Source organism: Acyrthosiphon pisum, chromosome A1, assembly GCF_005508785.2.
Source record: "Acyrthosiphon pisum isolate AL4f chromosome A1, pea_aphid_22Mar2018_4r6ur, whole genome shotgun sequence".
Classification (NCBI taxonomy): Eukaryota; Metazoa; Arthropoda; class Insecta; order Hemiptera; family Aphididae; genus Acyrthosiphon; species Acyrthosiphon pisum.
The window spans coordinates 19,437,905-19,453,518 of NC_042494.1; the positions used below are offsets into that span (position 1 = coordinate 19,437,905).

The window sequence follows — 15,614 nt, forward strand, 5'->3', positions numbered from 1 at the left end:
GGATATCACCGCACGTTTTAACATTGAAAATTGGCTTGCCTAACATTCTTCTACAAAACATCAATCCACCAACGGACAACGGACACGGGTATCAAGCTTTCAATAATAGATTATTAACAATATCATTGATGCTAGAATATCAAATGAAAATTTCAAAAGAAAATATGGATTATTGCCACACATCACAATGATTCAGATAGACATGCCATTTGAATTCAAACGATAGCAGTTTCTGGTATGAATCACATTTTTAATGACCATAAACAAAGCACAGGGACAATCTCATACAAGTGTGTGGACTCAATTTGGAAAATCCATGCTTCTTACATGATCAGCTGTATGTGACATGCTCACTCATCGGGAAACCTTCTGATTTATTCATGTACGCACTAGATGGGAAAACAAATTGTAGTGTATTTAAAAGTATTCCAACAAATATAATTTAAACAAAACATTACATTTCTAGACTTATTTCAAAAAAAAAAATTATCAAAAAAACACAGGATAACTATCAAAAACATATTAAATATTGTTATAACGAGTTTCCTTTAAATTAAATATTTAATTTTAACTAAGTACAATGATTGATATGTTACTTAAATGGCGTTCATTTCATTTATTTAGTATAATAAATGTACACTCAAATCTAGCAACAGTGAAGCATTGCAGCAGTCAGCTAGTAATACATAAATATTATAGTATGGTAGTAGGCATATGGTTTAATATAATGTAATATAAAAGTCCAATAAATTCTTAATTGATACAAGTAGTCAGGATAATATATTACTAACATTAGTAATTACCAGTAAGACAACTTCCATACCAAGGATATAAAAAGATATTATATTATAATTTATACTATTATATTTTAAAATACACATTGACAATAGATGTAGTACCTACATTATTTAACATATATAATACTTTTTTACTTAATAAGTGTAACTAATATTTAATTAGTTATATAATTGTGAATATCAAAAAAAAATAGTTCTAAAGTATTCAACAACCTTCCACACACATGCATAATACTATTGTTATCACATTTCATCCCCGTACACAAACTTCTAAATTAAATCTATTTAGAACTTGTTACTTTTCTTTGCAAAAAACATACAAACATTTAAGTTATTTTAAAGAAAACTATTGTTGACTTTGTTTGAATTACTATACAATCAAATTGATTGCTTTGAACTTTTAAAGAAAGTTTGTTTTAAAATCTCGTATTTTAACACCACTAAAAGAAACTGACCCTTGTTTCATGAGTGAGATGAGAGAATCAAATCTCTTATTTAGTTTTTATAATATAATCAATCCATTTATAAATGTGCATAATATATAGCAGAGGCGCCCGCAGAGAAGGGCCATTGGGTGCCATTGCAGTATTGCACCGACTGAGATTTTATAATAAACAAAAAATTATTGTGCACATGGGACTCATGTTCATTGAATTCAACTTTATTCTATTAAATTACAGTGTTCATAAAAGCCCGCATTAGTGAATTACCTACTGCACAGATAATATTTTTATCTATGAATTAGGCTATTATTATTATTATTATTATTTATATTTAGATGTCTGTACAAAATATACGGAAATTAACACGCTCGATAATCGAGAATTTTCGATAACACACTCATCCCAGATACATTGTAACAGTAAAACTAAGCAACGAAGCCTTGAAATTCTAAATGCAATTACTACTCCAAATTTTGTTATTTTATTATCAATTATAGCAAAGTATTCAACCAAATTTGAATTTATATCTACTATTCTTCAGGGTGTGAATAATAATTTACAAGAAGCCACAAAACACATTCAAGAGCTTTTACAAATTGTAAAAATGATAGATGTAACAGTGAGTGTCAATTTAACTTAATATTCAAAAAAGCTGAAGAAATTGCAATTAAAATTGGTCTAGAGTTAAAAATACTACGGAGATCTATCAGAAAAACACAACAAAGATTATTATCCAAGTAATAATATTAATGACTTTTTTAGACAATCTTTATTTATTCTCTACTTAGATTCGATAATAATGTCATTATTTAATTTACAACCAAAAAAAATAATAAAAATTAATATTGAAGAGTTCAGTGAAGTAGTTAAATCTATCAATAACTCATATGGACCTCTTCTTGATAATTTTGAAGAAGCAATAGCTTGGTATTAAATATGGCTCAGGTAATATATATGATCCAAATACACAAAGCATGGGTAAGATCTACAATGTGCAATATGAGGTATGAGGTTAAGCAGTTTAGCTCTAATTCACATTCAAAAAAATAAATTTGACTATTTAATAATTTTATGTCAGATGTTTATCATTACTATTTAATTCATAATTCATACAATATTATTAATAATACCTATGTTTAAAATTGTATTATAATTTATAGTATTATACATTTTTTTGCATTACATTTGGAGTTAATTTTATTACATTCATATAATAATGTAAATATGCAACTATGTAAATATATAACATGCATTTAATTTGGCGATCACTGAGCTGATTTTCTGCAGGCGCCCCTGATATATAACTAGCATGAAAAATAGTATGAAGCATATGAAATATTAAAATAAATAAATAGGTAACAACCTACCTATTTAAGTATATTATGAGTTTGATACTATATTACAATAAAACCATCAAACCATCATTTTTATAAAGACCAAATATAATCAAACCTCTATCAATCCACCACATCATCATAGTTGTATTAAATTGAGACCATAATATCAGCTATGATGTACAAATATATTATTAAAGATTATTATTACCTTTTATGATCAAAAGTATACATTTCTAAACAGTACATTTTAAGTCAGTATCACTTTTGTCAGTAATATGTGAATATTTTAAATTTTATGTAGTAAAAAATATTTATAGAAATGTTCTGGCCTCATATCTCTTTACTATAGTTAGTATAACTTTCATTAATTTTAAACTTATTCTATAATTGAAGAAATCCTGGAAATAAGTTTAAAAATATAATAATAATAATAATAAATAAGTGATCAAGACTACTGATATATAATATAATAGGTTTCATGTTTGACTTCTATTGATGTTTGATGCAAGATCATTTCATGGTAATTCCTGATGATAATAATTAGTTTTAAACCTTTTTAATCCCTTATTTAAATCAAATGTAATTTATAATGTATCATACTGTAAAATAAGATAAAAATATTAAAATAATCTACTTACAACTTCGGTCGGACGAAAATATTTAGCATTCACTTTCACACGTATGACATTTGTAGATTCTTCTTTTCCCACTTCATTCAACCCTGTTCCTTCCCAAATAATTGTTTTACCAATGTGCTTGAATGATTTTTCTACAAACTCTCTAATACTGTGCATTTCACCAGTAGCAATCACAAAATCTTGAGGTACATTCTGTTGTAACATTAACCACATTGCCTTGAAAATAAAAATTAATTTATCAGATATTAGCTACCTATTTGACACTATGAAAATATATAATTCATTTTTAAAACATAACTAATATGTAAATCACATTTTTTGAATCTACACCTAGTGGCTGTAGACCGCTGATGGCAGTACTAAATTCCAAATAAGTTGACCCACTTCCGCGCATGTATACTGAGCCATTGGAACAGTTCAACCCCCTCGAGCAATGCCAGGTACTCTGTGATTGGTCACCGGTGGTTGGCAACTGAGGTAACTCCTCGTTTTCAACGGCTGCTGCCATGTATATGGAAGAGGCTGCACGCCGCCAACCAGTTTTCATTGCATGAGTAGGTCAACTTCTTTGAAATAGAGTGTAGTTTCAATGTTTCATTAAAAAAGATAAATATCTTACTTCAACATAATCTTTGGCATGACCCCAGTCGCGTTTAGAGTCTAAGTTGCCTAGTTGTATACAATCCAATGAACCAATTGCTATTTTTGCTACCGATCTGGTAATTTTTCTAGTAACAAAGTTTTCTCCTCTCCTTGGACTCTCATGGTTGAACAGAATTCCATTGCAAGCATACATATTATATGCTTCTCGATAGTTTGTCACAATCCAATAAGCATATAATTTGGCACATGCTAAACATTTTAAATACATTTAACTATGGTTAAAAACCAGAAATTAAATTTTGCAAATAAATAAACCCAAATATAATTTTAGCATGAAAACATTGTCTTTAATATAAAATAATACCATAAGGAGATCTAGGGTAAAATGGAGTAGTTTCTTTTTGAGGTATTTCAACAACTTTTCCATACAACTCCGATGTAGAAGCTTGATAAAAACGTACGCTGTTTTCTAGTTGACATGCTCTAATGGCGTCTAGTAACCTGAGAGTTCCAACTCCATCTACTTCAGCTGTATATTCACTTAGTTCAAATGAAACCTGAGACAAAATTATTTATGCAATGAAAATCACAAGATAACTCCTAAAACAGCCTACCTTGACATGACTTTGAGCTGCTAAATTATATACTTCAGTAGGCTTCACCATTCCTATAATTCTCACTAGGCAACTACTGTCGGTCATGTCACCATAATGAAGTTTCATTTTACCTTCCATATGTGATTTAGGATCTAAGTAGAGATGTTCAATGCGACCAGTGTTGAATGTGCTCGAACGCCGAATAATACCATGAACTTCATATCCTTTATCTAGCAACAACTCAGCTAGGTATGATCCATCCTACAATTACATTTATAATTTTATATGAACATTATATGTAGGTATGTTTAATTAATGTACCTGACCAGTGATTCCTGTGATTAGAGCTACTTTTCTACAACTATTTAAACCATTGTTAACGCCTTCCATATCAACTAAATATTGTCAAGCTTAAGTTCAACTTATACAAACCAATAGGTACACTAATTTCTTTAACCTAATTTAAAATAGGAAAATATTTTATTTTTCAAAAATTATTGAGAATCAAGGAACGTTTTAATTTGACTGAATACCCTCTTCTACCATAGTTATTTAAAATGGCTAAAAACTCTCAAATACAATTAGTAATTTATAGCCCAGACATCCTGTAATGGGTTAATTTAATGTAAGTTTGCGGCAATTAAAATAATTTATGATTGGTACACGTTGTTTAAATTTTATAGTCGATTAACATATTATTTAGTATCATATTTAGTAACAGATAGCAAAGTACAAACAAACAACAATAAATAATAATAGTTAATACAGAATTAAATATTAATATTATAAATTATTATTATTAAATATTAGGTAATGTACTGATGTCGTGAATAATTATTGTGATTTGCGATCGTGATGATTATTTATAATATGGATACTATCATGATTCATGACGAATGCCTAATACAACAGAGATCATCGTTTCATCAATTTTTTTTTACAGTCATCATGAGGATACTTATCTATAGATACATTTACAAAGGATACTGATAAGGCCGCTGGAAATATAATATAATATACATTTTGAAAAATGAGAACCACTGTTCAGATCAGTTATGTTGTTTAACTACTCTAAAGTCCCGTGTTATTTTGATAAGCTTTTATTTGGAATAAATAATAATAGAAAATATTTTCTTTCTTCGAGTCTTAAAATTTAGCTTTTAATCACGATACTTTTAAATATTTAAATTGCAGTTGTGTTTGAACAGTAGTCGAAATTCAGAACACTGTGAAACTCTTCACTGCCTAATTCAACGTTGGCGTGCTAGAGAATTCGGTACCAATATGTGGACAACAGTTTGGGTCCACCGCCAAATGTAATTATTAAACGTTATTGATTAATTGTTTACAAACAATAATCGAACCATTTATCAAGCTGAACCTACTCATTAATATGCGTCTTGTCTTCCGTTAGGTTGTTAGCAGCATGACTGATTTCCTGCTGAATTTTAATATGGGATGGATTCGCCAACATCTGATGTGCTTTTGCTCAGTGAAGACGACAGCGGTCTTTTGGTCAACGGTTCGTTTTCAAACAGTTCCGCCAGTAGTAGTTCTAACAAGCATTCACCACAATTCAAAGTAAGTTTTTATTTGCCTATTTATAATATAATCATTAAGTAATGTTGTGTAGATACACTTATTCATTGTATACAACTATTAACATTTCGTTTCATTACCTTTCAACTAGCGTGAGTGAAATTTTTCTTTTTTTTTTTTGTAAAATATTATCATCAAATGTAAAATTTGTATGTACAATGAATGAAAAATAAATTAAATTTGTTACTTCCATTAAAATAGTTAGTTAAATTTATATTATGTTCAATATTGTCGTTAAACTATTATTTACATTAACACAAAACACTTCAAATTATTTTTAAATATATAATCATTATGATAATTACTTAGATAATAATTTTAGTATTTTACTACAGTAGTTATATAATTAAGTGATTCACAAACAAAGATATAAATATAACCATCTTGGTATTAAAGCCACAGTTAACATTTAAATGGTTAAAATATAAATAAATCTTTGGTGATTTGATAAAATGTATCTAAAATATGACTTATAAATAAATTGAAGTGGTTTCTATATTATTTTTGCACTAAAACTTATATCAAATTTAATTCAAATCTTGATATAAACTATATTTTCCAGATAATATTATTTAACATTAATATGTTTTGATATTGGTATTTTGTATCATATATCACCTACTTCATATTTGCTATTTCCTTACCATATTTTGCATGATCATAAATATTTTAAGTTATAATTCCAGTCTGATATTTTTTCATCATCCCTTAATATATTTTAATAATTTAGACCTTTAAAGTAAATGCTTTCAATAATTACCAAAATTAATATTAGTATAGGTATTTATTATTAGTAATAATAACAATCTATTATTGGTAATGTATAATACTATTAAACTTGAATTTTTTGTTATTAGCGATTAGACTTTTAGTGATTTTTAAATATTGTGATTGATGAAATATAGCCAATATAGGTATGTAGCAATTTTGTGTTCAAAAACTGCTTTGTATTATTTATTTTAAATAATTACTATTTTTAAGTTGACTTATTATTTGCATTTTATAAAATTATTGTACATTTTCTAATTATAGCAGGTATTATGTATGATTAAATTATTAATTAATCTTTTTTTTAAATCATCAACAGAAGAAAATATTTTAATGAATTTCACAACTTTAAAATAAATTGTACCTATAGTTGGTAATATTAGGGTTGGCTTATACTGTTTATATTTTTTTCAACTACAAACAGAATTTTGGTATTTCAAATAGAATTATCAAATATCTAAATATTTACATTGTTTGTTCAACTACTTATATTATTTTCAGTGTCTTAAATTTAATTGTTTTTTTTTTTCAATTTATAGTTTAAAGAATGTGATGATGAGTTATCATTAAGTCAAGAAGATTCTCTAATCGACGATTCTGATACATCATACACACAACAGTTTAACACATTGAAAAAATGTCCTAGTATTCAAAAATCAGAGAATCCAATTCAGCCTCCTGTTGAATTTCAAGACTCTCCATGCAATTCTTTTAATGTTTACTCTCCTCCATTTGAATTTAAAGACAATCAATGTAGACACGTCTGTTCTCCTGTCTACACTAATGAATGTATGATTCGTGTTGAACAATATGCTGATGGTTTTATAAAGTCGTTGATTATTGACTCTCTGAAACACTTAGATCCATTGCATGATACTAGGTAATAATAAGTATAATATGTGTATCATAAATTACATGCATAATGCATAATATTATTTTAGATAGTAATTTAAATTTTATTTTGTTTTAGGCACTTTAAACAACAAAAACTGTATCATAATTTAGGCATTTATTGGAAGACTAATTATCGCTTGCCAAATGGATCAAACAATTCTTTGTTATCAACTATTTCATCATCTCATAACTCCTTATTTAATGTAGTTTCTTCTGATGATTCTAACTTTATATCTTCTGCGGTTTCACATGATGCTCTTAATAGTGATACGTATACATTACCAATCGATAGTTCCCCGTTTAATGTCGCTTTTCGACGACCATTGAGAAAAAAGAGAAAATTTCGTGATCAGTGCCATTCCGTACCACTTAGTAAAAAGTAAGCATTACAATGCTAACATTTTAAATTATTTTATTTTAATAATTGTTTTCTAACTCAGACCAGGGGAAAAATGTATCAATGTCCAAGAGCCCATACACATGACTGTAAAAGATGTACGAACAATTCTTCACAATATTTATAGCAATACAGGAGAATGTAGCAAACCTGAAGTTTCAAATGTATCAAAATGCAATGATGTTCAAAATGATCACAACAAAGAAAACTGTGTTAGCAAAGTATCATCATCTAAATGCAAAATCAGAAAAAAATCATTTATGGTGAATATCAAACATAAGAAAGCCAAGGAGAGTAGCACTACAGAAGATATTGGTGGTCATAGTTCTAGTCATTCAACGAGAAAAATCTTTTGTTCTTCTCCATTTATTTCGTCAACAAAATCCAACTTTTCTTTTAGTTTAAAGCAAACTTTTTGTAATATTTTTCGATCACGTAAAAGTACATCAACAGACTTGGATCCTGGATTGAACCCAACAGACACTGTTGTTCTTGTAGATGTAACTAAAGAGACAACATTTGAAAAGCGTGCACTTCCACCAGTGCCTGATGATGGGCCCAGAGATACATACGAACGAGAGACCAGTATGGATTTTGCCACTAGCATTGAAAAAGTGAAAAGACGTAAGATTTTCTAAAATATGTAATATAAATCATAAGTTGTATTTTATGTATATGGAAATAATTTTAGTATGGATGGTATTGGGGTCCAACATCAGGAGAAGCTGCTGAAAAAATACTGTCAAATGAACCCGATGGATCATTTATTGTACGTGACAGTAGTGATGATCACTATATATTTTCATTGACATTTAAGTTGAATGGTTTTGTTCGACATGTCAGAATCGAGCACGATCAAGGTAAAAAAAAAAGAAAAAAAAAAACAATTTTCACATTTAATTTTTATTTTAGGAAATTTTAGTTTTGGTAGCTGTACAAAATTTAAAAGTCACACTATCGTTGAATTTGTTGAAAATGCTGTAGAACATTCTCGTAGTGGAAGGTATTTGTTCTTTTTGCATAGGCGTCCAATTCTTGGACCAATGAGAGTACAGTTACTTCATCCTGTCTCTCGATTCAAACAAGTCCAAAGCTTGCAACACATGGCCAGGTAAATTATTAATTAATGTTATTCGAGCAATACATAAACAAAAAATATAAATTTACTTTGTATAAGGAGTTATTAATATTTATAAATTATTTTTGTCATCAGATTTGTCATTTTGAAGACAGTGCGTCGAGATTTGATCCACAAATTGCCATTACCCAGACGACTGATTGATTATTTAAATACGCCACATTATTATTGTGAACAACTGGGCAGCTCTGATAGTAGCCAATCAACAACTCCTACTCCAGCTGTACATCTAATATCATTTACACCACCTTAAATTTACTGATTCCTCATTAGAAATGTATGTTATTAGTAAATAAATACACTCTTCAAATAAATTAACTTTTAGCAAGACATATTTAAAAATTAAACTATTAAAACACTCATAACCATGTGTATTCATATTATTTCATATACAGTAACAGTTGTTAAGTAATTTGACAATTCAACTATTTAGAGTTACAACTTACACAATTATGTCATGAAACAATATATAATAACTACATTTTTATTATACAAATAAAATAACTATTATTACATAATATTTAATAGTGTGAAAGCATAATTAAGAGCTTAAATTAATGTTCAACCGTGATTTATTTATTTTTTAATCTGGAATTCTTTACACCAGATTAGATTGATCCTGTTATAGAGACTTTTAGTTGAGTTTATAATGTATGATTATTTATTTTTATACTTAGGGCCACTAACATTGTATTGATTTTGTAATAATATCCTGTACTTAATGTAGTATTAACTTTGTCATTTTCTTACTAGTTAATCAATTTAATTTCAAGATTAAACATTTAAATTGAATAATTACTATCTAAAATGATGAGGAAAAATTGTATATTGTTAAAAAAAAAATGAAAATGTGTATCAATTATTGTATTCACTCATTATACATTTAGCAATAAAAATAATTAAGTTATTGAACAATATAACATTTATATCATTCTTTAACTGTAATTATTGTATTGGTAAATGTTTGTGTATACATCATACTCAGAATAAACGATTTAATACATTGTGTGAAAAAGCAATTATTACATACAAAAGTTGATGCATTGTAAAATTCTTGGTTTATTTAATTATAACTTTTATTTGTTGAACAATGAATGAATTAATATTACATTTTAACAAACATTTAAAAAACCAAAACGAAAATAAAAATAGTTAACAGTTTATAACATTTTAATTTTAATTCACATATAATATTTAATAATTCTTAATTAGTTCTTACAAAATCATTAAAATACTATAATACATACATCGCTTTTCGTACAAAAACAAAACTGAAAAGTTTGTTTCAAATACCATGAAAATTATAACTATTTCTTCACGTTTTAAATATTTTTAATATTTAAGAATAAATGTAAAACAGAAAAACAATTTATATTATCTATCTAGTGTTGTATTTTTTTTATTTTTTTTTTTTTTTTGTTACCTATTTTTAAGTAACTAATTGTGATTTTAGAGTTAACTCTATTTTAATAATTAATGTATAAATGTTTGACTACGTACATTTTTTTTAGCTCAGCATTAAGCATAAGTCAAAGACTCATTGTGTGAAATACACGACTTGTAGATAATATATATAATATTTAATTTTGTTTGATGATTTTAATAAAATAAGAAAAATAAAAACTAAATATTATGTATTAGCCAGTTAAATTATTTGTTTTTTTTTTTTTTTTTTTTACGAACAAAATTAATACTTGTGGAAATTGTAACACAAGCTGAAAGATAGAGGATTTGTAACAAATCAATAAACCATTTCATAAACTACAAATGATTTTATTTATTCTGTTGCCACCATACATTAACATTCAAAGACTGAACCAAATTTAAAATAAAAATCCAGTATTAATTAACACATAAATATGTATAAAATATAAAATACATAACTTATATTTCAAAATTTAACTTAATAGTGTATGTACATGTTTTTTTTATTAGCTTTTAGTAATATAGTACGACAGATACACGTGGATATTCAAATATCATTGCTCATTGCTAGCCAAATGTTTCGATTAAATTATTTTACCTACCTGAACTTATTTACTTGTTGGTATCCCTAAAGTTTTCCTGACCAATGTTTCAGCTACTTTATTAAATCCTTCACGATCTTCGCGCCACATTTTAGCGGCATCAACATTTGCCCCACTCTCGTCATTTGGCTCTGAACAAGAAAAATTAAAATTAATACATAATTAAATAACAGTTTGAAAACTAACAATTTGTTTATAATTACCGGCAAGCATACTAATAACAGATAAAAGAATTTTTTCGACACTCTGTACAGGGCTCCATCTTTCATTACTGGATTCATAACCCATAGGGTCATCCCCAGGTGCATGGAGAATTGAAATACATACACGCCCATCTGAATAAACTGAAAATTTTAAATCTACATGGTATTACTATTACCAAGTAATAAATTTTATTTTATTAGTAGTACCATTATAACAGATTACAATGTAAAGAGCTGATCTATTTGTATGCATCATTCTTTTTGAAAATACTTTAGTTTTTAAATTCATTAATTTTTTTTCTAGTTAACTGGCTGGTGTTATTAAATAAAAAGTTGTGGCAAATTTAAATTCCATAGAATGAAGTATTAAGGGGAGCAATAAAGACTATAGAGTGCTAAAACACTTGAATAAAATAATTATTAATAATTCTACCATACAGAAAACAATTAATAAAAACTTCAATTTATTATAATGGCGTTAATCCTCTCAACCATGGTACTTTTTTTTATTTGGAAGAATTACACGCAATTTAATTTCTGCACTGTTGTATTTCGAACCAGAATTGAAAAACTTAAATTTCTAATAGTATTTATGTTTTTTTTTAAATTTATTGTTGTTTATTTCTTCGAAATAATAATGGGCCCCACTGAATAGGTTCTACTATATTTCACAAATCAAAAATATATCCTTTAAATTGTTAAAATATATATGATTATTGCAACAAATAAGTACCAAAACATAATAAAAAGTAGAAGAGCTATTTAAATAATATGTATTATTATGTAAACATGATTAAGTAAGCTGTATAATATTATGCAATAATAATATGATTTCAATAACAGGCACACTATGACGTATATTATAGACTACAACTATGAAGATAAGTAATTTCAATAACATATTACATAACAGTACACGGAATATAAATTATATTTTTAAAAGATCAATTAAAATAGAACAAAAACAGGTAAGCAGGATTACAAGTGGGTCATTGTATAATGGTTGTATTAGACTTAAATTCAATGATATAATATCATTGTATAAGAAAAACGATTCTGAGCAGAGACGGTTTGTCAGTCTGGATATTTTATATTTTGTTATTATTTATTTTATCATGTAAGTTGAATTAATATTAAAATATTATAATTTGTTATTCGTTTCTATGGTGATAGACAAAGCGTTAGAAATTAAAATCCCATTTTTAGCGTTTTTTCGTAATTTTCCAGTGGTTTTTTCTGTGGCATTAGATAACTATTGAGAAAATCGAAAAATGACCTATCTAAAGTACCATCTTGATCCAATTTGCTAAAAGATAAGGTACTATATGTTGAAATCGAAACACTCCTTCTGGTAGAAATTTTGTATACAGGATATAAAAAAAAAAATTAAATTAAAAAAATAAACACCATTGTAAAAACAATAGCTTCCTCGCTCCGCTCAGAATCTAAAACAATATTTACATGAACTACCCATAAATATAATTTGTTTTATTTCTGAACAAAATATTGTGAATAATATACTAGTACCTACTACATTTAAAAATGTTCACTGAAAATATTTTAAAATGGACAATTTGTAATGGACCAATATTAATGATTAACATACATCACAAATTGTACTCACTGTTTGGATGAAACATATCACAAGTAAAACTCATTTTTGGTGGACTCAATGGGTAATCAGATGGAAATATAAGTTTTGCTGGAAAAACACCACCTTCAAAACATGTCCCTTCTGGTCCTCTACTCATAAAAAAATTAGTATTTATACATTGCGAATGTACTGTTTAATACATTATGACATTATTATAACTTACGTGATTAAAGCTTCCCACTCAAAGTAATTTTCTTCAGTGGTTGGCCCGGCAATGATTCCTTCCGGAGGATTTAATGTCAGCTCTACAGAATAAATCATATTACAAGTTTCGTTAGAAAATTGTGTAATCTATATTTTTATTACACAAATAAAGTATTTACATACGTTTATATTCAGCCATAAGTCGTCTTAGAGCAGACCCAGCCATTGCAAACAATTTGATGAACTGTAATTGGGTGTACAAAATAGAACGTACGTCAGAAAACAAAATACAGAAGAATTGGGTAGCGATGAAGTGAATGGGTATAAAATATGTAGAATAATAAATTATTTTATAATAGTACAGTATTATTTGCCACTTGGGCCAATTTTGATAACAGTAAAATTGATAGTACGTATTGACGGTGAAACTTGTTAAATTTTTATGATATAATCATAGAGCAAGATATATATAACGAGTCATATAATCATAATATTGTCAGTGATATCTTGTAGTTTTTTAGAGTTTACGGGAGTTCAACAACTTACGGAACTACTCGTCGTGTCGTGTTCATGTCGTTTAGTGTAAAAATACTCTCTGATTGGCTTACCAAAATAATATTATGATTGTATACGTCGTCACGAAGTACGTACTATTTTTTTAAATAAAATCTTCGTGGTAGTATACCTACGCCAACCAACACAATTATAGTACAATACGTCGATACCATGACTACCATATATACGTGTGATTACGTTCAGGTTGGACTGGTAATCGGTAAAAAAGACCATGGAAAAAATCATGAAAAAACAGTACAGAAAAAAAAATTTTTTTTAATTTTAAATATACCTATTGACTATTATTATTTATTATTATAAATCAATTATCACTGAAAACCAGAAATCAAAATCAAATTATTACTACTCAAATCCATAGAACAAAAGCGCCTAGATACGTCCGGTGTGCCACGATTATTATCATAGACTTATAACTTATAAGTCTATGATTATTATATAACAGATATTAAATTTAGATCTATACATGAACTAAGATTTATATTTATTAATATTTATAGTTCATGGAACTATATAATTATATTTTAACAATTTATATTATTGACAAATTTTTATAGGATCGAAAAAATCAACCGATTATTCAAACTTTATTTACGAGTATATTTATATAATATATATACAGCCATTATATTTTAATAATATAATATATAGCCATTATATTTATATCGAAAAAATCAACCGATTTATTAAAATTATAATTTATTAATATCTATTATATTTATTGGCAATTTTTTATAAGATCGACATTTTTAAATAACTTCTTATATGAAATATTAATTTTTATAATCTTATATAATATTATAATATTAGATTGGCACTATTATGACCCAGTGTCGCACATTAAAAAATAAACAGGGGTAGCTTTCTGAATGGAAAAATACCACCCACCCACCAAGTTACTTTCAAAAACGGACCCGCGGGGGCTTCGCCCCAACACCTCCTTAGGTAGAATATTGTATAACCTCATTATATTTTGTTTCGGTATAAGTCTAGTTTACCGTGAACCTTTTTTTTTTTAAATTTTTTTTTTTTGAAAAAGGTTGTTTTGACGAGTTAAGAACGATGGTGCGAAAAAAAAATTGCAGAAATGATTATTTTGGAAGTTATAACTTCCCAAAGTTAACGATTTTACATTTATACGCGTGCGTGCAACACTATAATGCCGCGCGGAGGACCTCGAGTTTTGCGACCGGAGCCGGCAGGCGTAGGGAGCTTCTATAGAGCGTTGAGCGTAGGTATGCGTAAAAACTCAAAATTTGAAACTGCCTAAGCATATAATTTCAAAACGAAGTCTGGCTTTCCAATTTTGATTGCAACGTCGTTCTTAACTCGTTGAAATACATAGGTTTCAATTAAGTTCAATTCTTTTTTACCACATGAACACACCAAGTCTAAACCAATATTTGAGATTTGAATTCGACATTTTGTAGGAAATTAAAAATATCATAATTGTGCACTATTATAATAAATAATAATGAAAAATAATTACTCACAAGTATACTTACCTTATACTTATATTTAAAATATATGCTTTATGTATATTATAATAGTACAATGTACTTATCCACATCAGTGGCGTGTTTAGGAATTTTGATAGGGGGGGGGGATGAAATATATAATAATAGGTACACTCAATAAATACGAATATAGGTAATATACATTTTTATAATCCCCTAACTTGTTGAGATTAGTGTGGATGAAGGTGAATTAAAAATTAACACAAATTGTATAGTACCTTTTTTTTTTTTTTTTTTTACCGTTTGAACCGACAGCAGAGGAGGATCTGTGTGAACACTACTACTC

General features: G+C 27.5%; 3 protein-coding genes across 4 annotated transcripts; 1 reads left to right on the forward strand and 2 right to left on the reverse strand.

Annotated features, from left to right (window-relative positions):
• Positions 1–3,090: 3,090 nt before the first annotated feature.
• On the reverse strand, positions 3,091–5,903 carry LOC100163729 (GDP-mannose 4,6 dehydratase-like). Of its 2 annotated transcripts, none has more exons than XM_016801356.2 (5): positions 4,736–5,326; positions 4,433–4,675; positions 4,183–4,375; positions 3,835–4,067; positions 3,091–3,431 (listed from the first exon to the last, which is right to left on the reverse strand). In XM_016801356.2, the coding sequence occupies exons 1-5, from the start codon at positions 4,802–4,804 to the stop codon at positions 3,198–3,200; spliced, it is 972 nt and encodes a 323-aa protein (XP_016656845.1). In that variant the 5' UTR covers positions 4,805–5,326; the 3' UTR covers positions 3,091–3,197. The 2 variants fall into 2 exon arrangements, with proteins under 2 accessions (XP_016656845.1, XP_016656846.1); XM_016801357.2 differs by lacking the exon at positions 4,736–5,326 and adding an exon at positions 5,800–5,903 and having other exon boundaries at positions 3,093–3,431.
• LOC100161666 lies at positions 5,846–10,974 on the forward strand. Its single transcript, XM_029486186.1, has 7 exons — positions 5,846–5,995; positions 7,321–7,661; positions 7,752–8,054; positions 8,116–8,696; positions 8,762–8,932; positions 8,985–9,183; positions 9,286–10,974. The coding sequence occupies exons 1-7, from the start codon at positions 5,873–5,875 to the stop codon at positions 9,461–9,463; spliced, it is 1,896 nt and encodes a 631-aa protein (XP_029342046.1). The 5' UTR covers positions 5,846–5,872; the 3' UTR covers positions 9,464–10,974.
• Positions 10,968–13,613, reverse strand: LOC100159962 (ubiquitin-conjugating enzyme E2 g-like). The gene is given in 5 exon segments (NM_001162605.1): positions 10,968–11,368; positions 11,441–11,581; positions 13,065–13,183; positions 13,258–13,339; positions 13,422–13,613. Coding segments are annotated over 5 exon segments (510 nt in total). The 5' UTR covers positions 13,465–13,613; the 3' UTR covers positions 10,968–11,243.
• Positions 13,614–15,614: the final 2,001 nt, after the last annotated feature.

Bases quoted from the DNA above. Each gene is read 5' to 3' on its own strand.
- LOC100163729 (XM_016801356.2), bottom strand. From the start codon at position 4,804: ATGGAAGGCGTTAACAATGGTTTAAATAGTTGTAGAAAAGTAGCTCTA. The intron at 4,676-4,735 runs GTACATTAATTA...ATGTAATTGTAG, and splicing joins TCACAGGAATCACTGGTCAG to GATGGATCATACCTAGCTGA. The intron at 4,068-4,182 runs GTATTATTTTAT...TAAAATGTTTAG, and splicing joins TTACCCTAGATCTCCTTATG to CATGTGCCAAATTATATGCT.
- LOC100161666 (XM_029486186.1), top strand. From the start codon at position 5,873: ATGGATTCGCCAACATCTGATGTGCTTTTGCTCAGTGAAGACGACAGC. The intron at 8,055-8,115 runs GTAAGCATTACA...TTTCTAACTCAG, and splicing joins TCCGTACCACTTAGTAAAAA to ACCAGGGGAAAAATGTATCA. The intron at 9,184-9,285 runs GTAAATTATTAA...TTTTGTCATCAG, and splicing joins AGCTTGCAACACATGGCCAG to ATTTGTCATTTTGAAGACAG.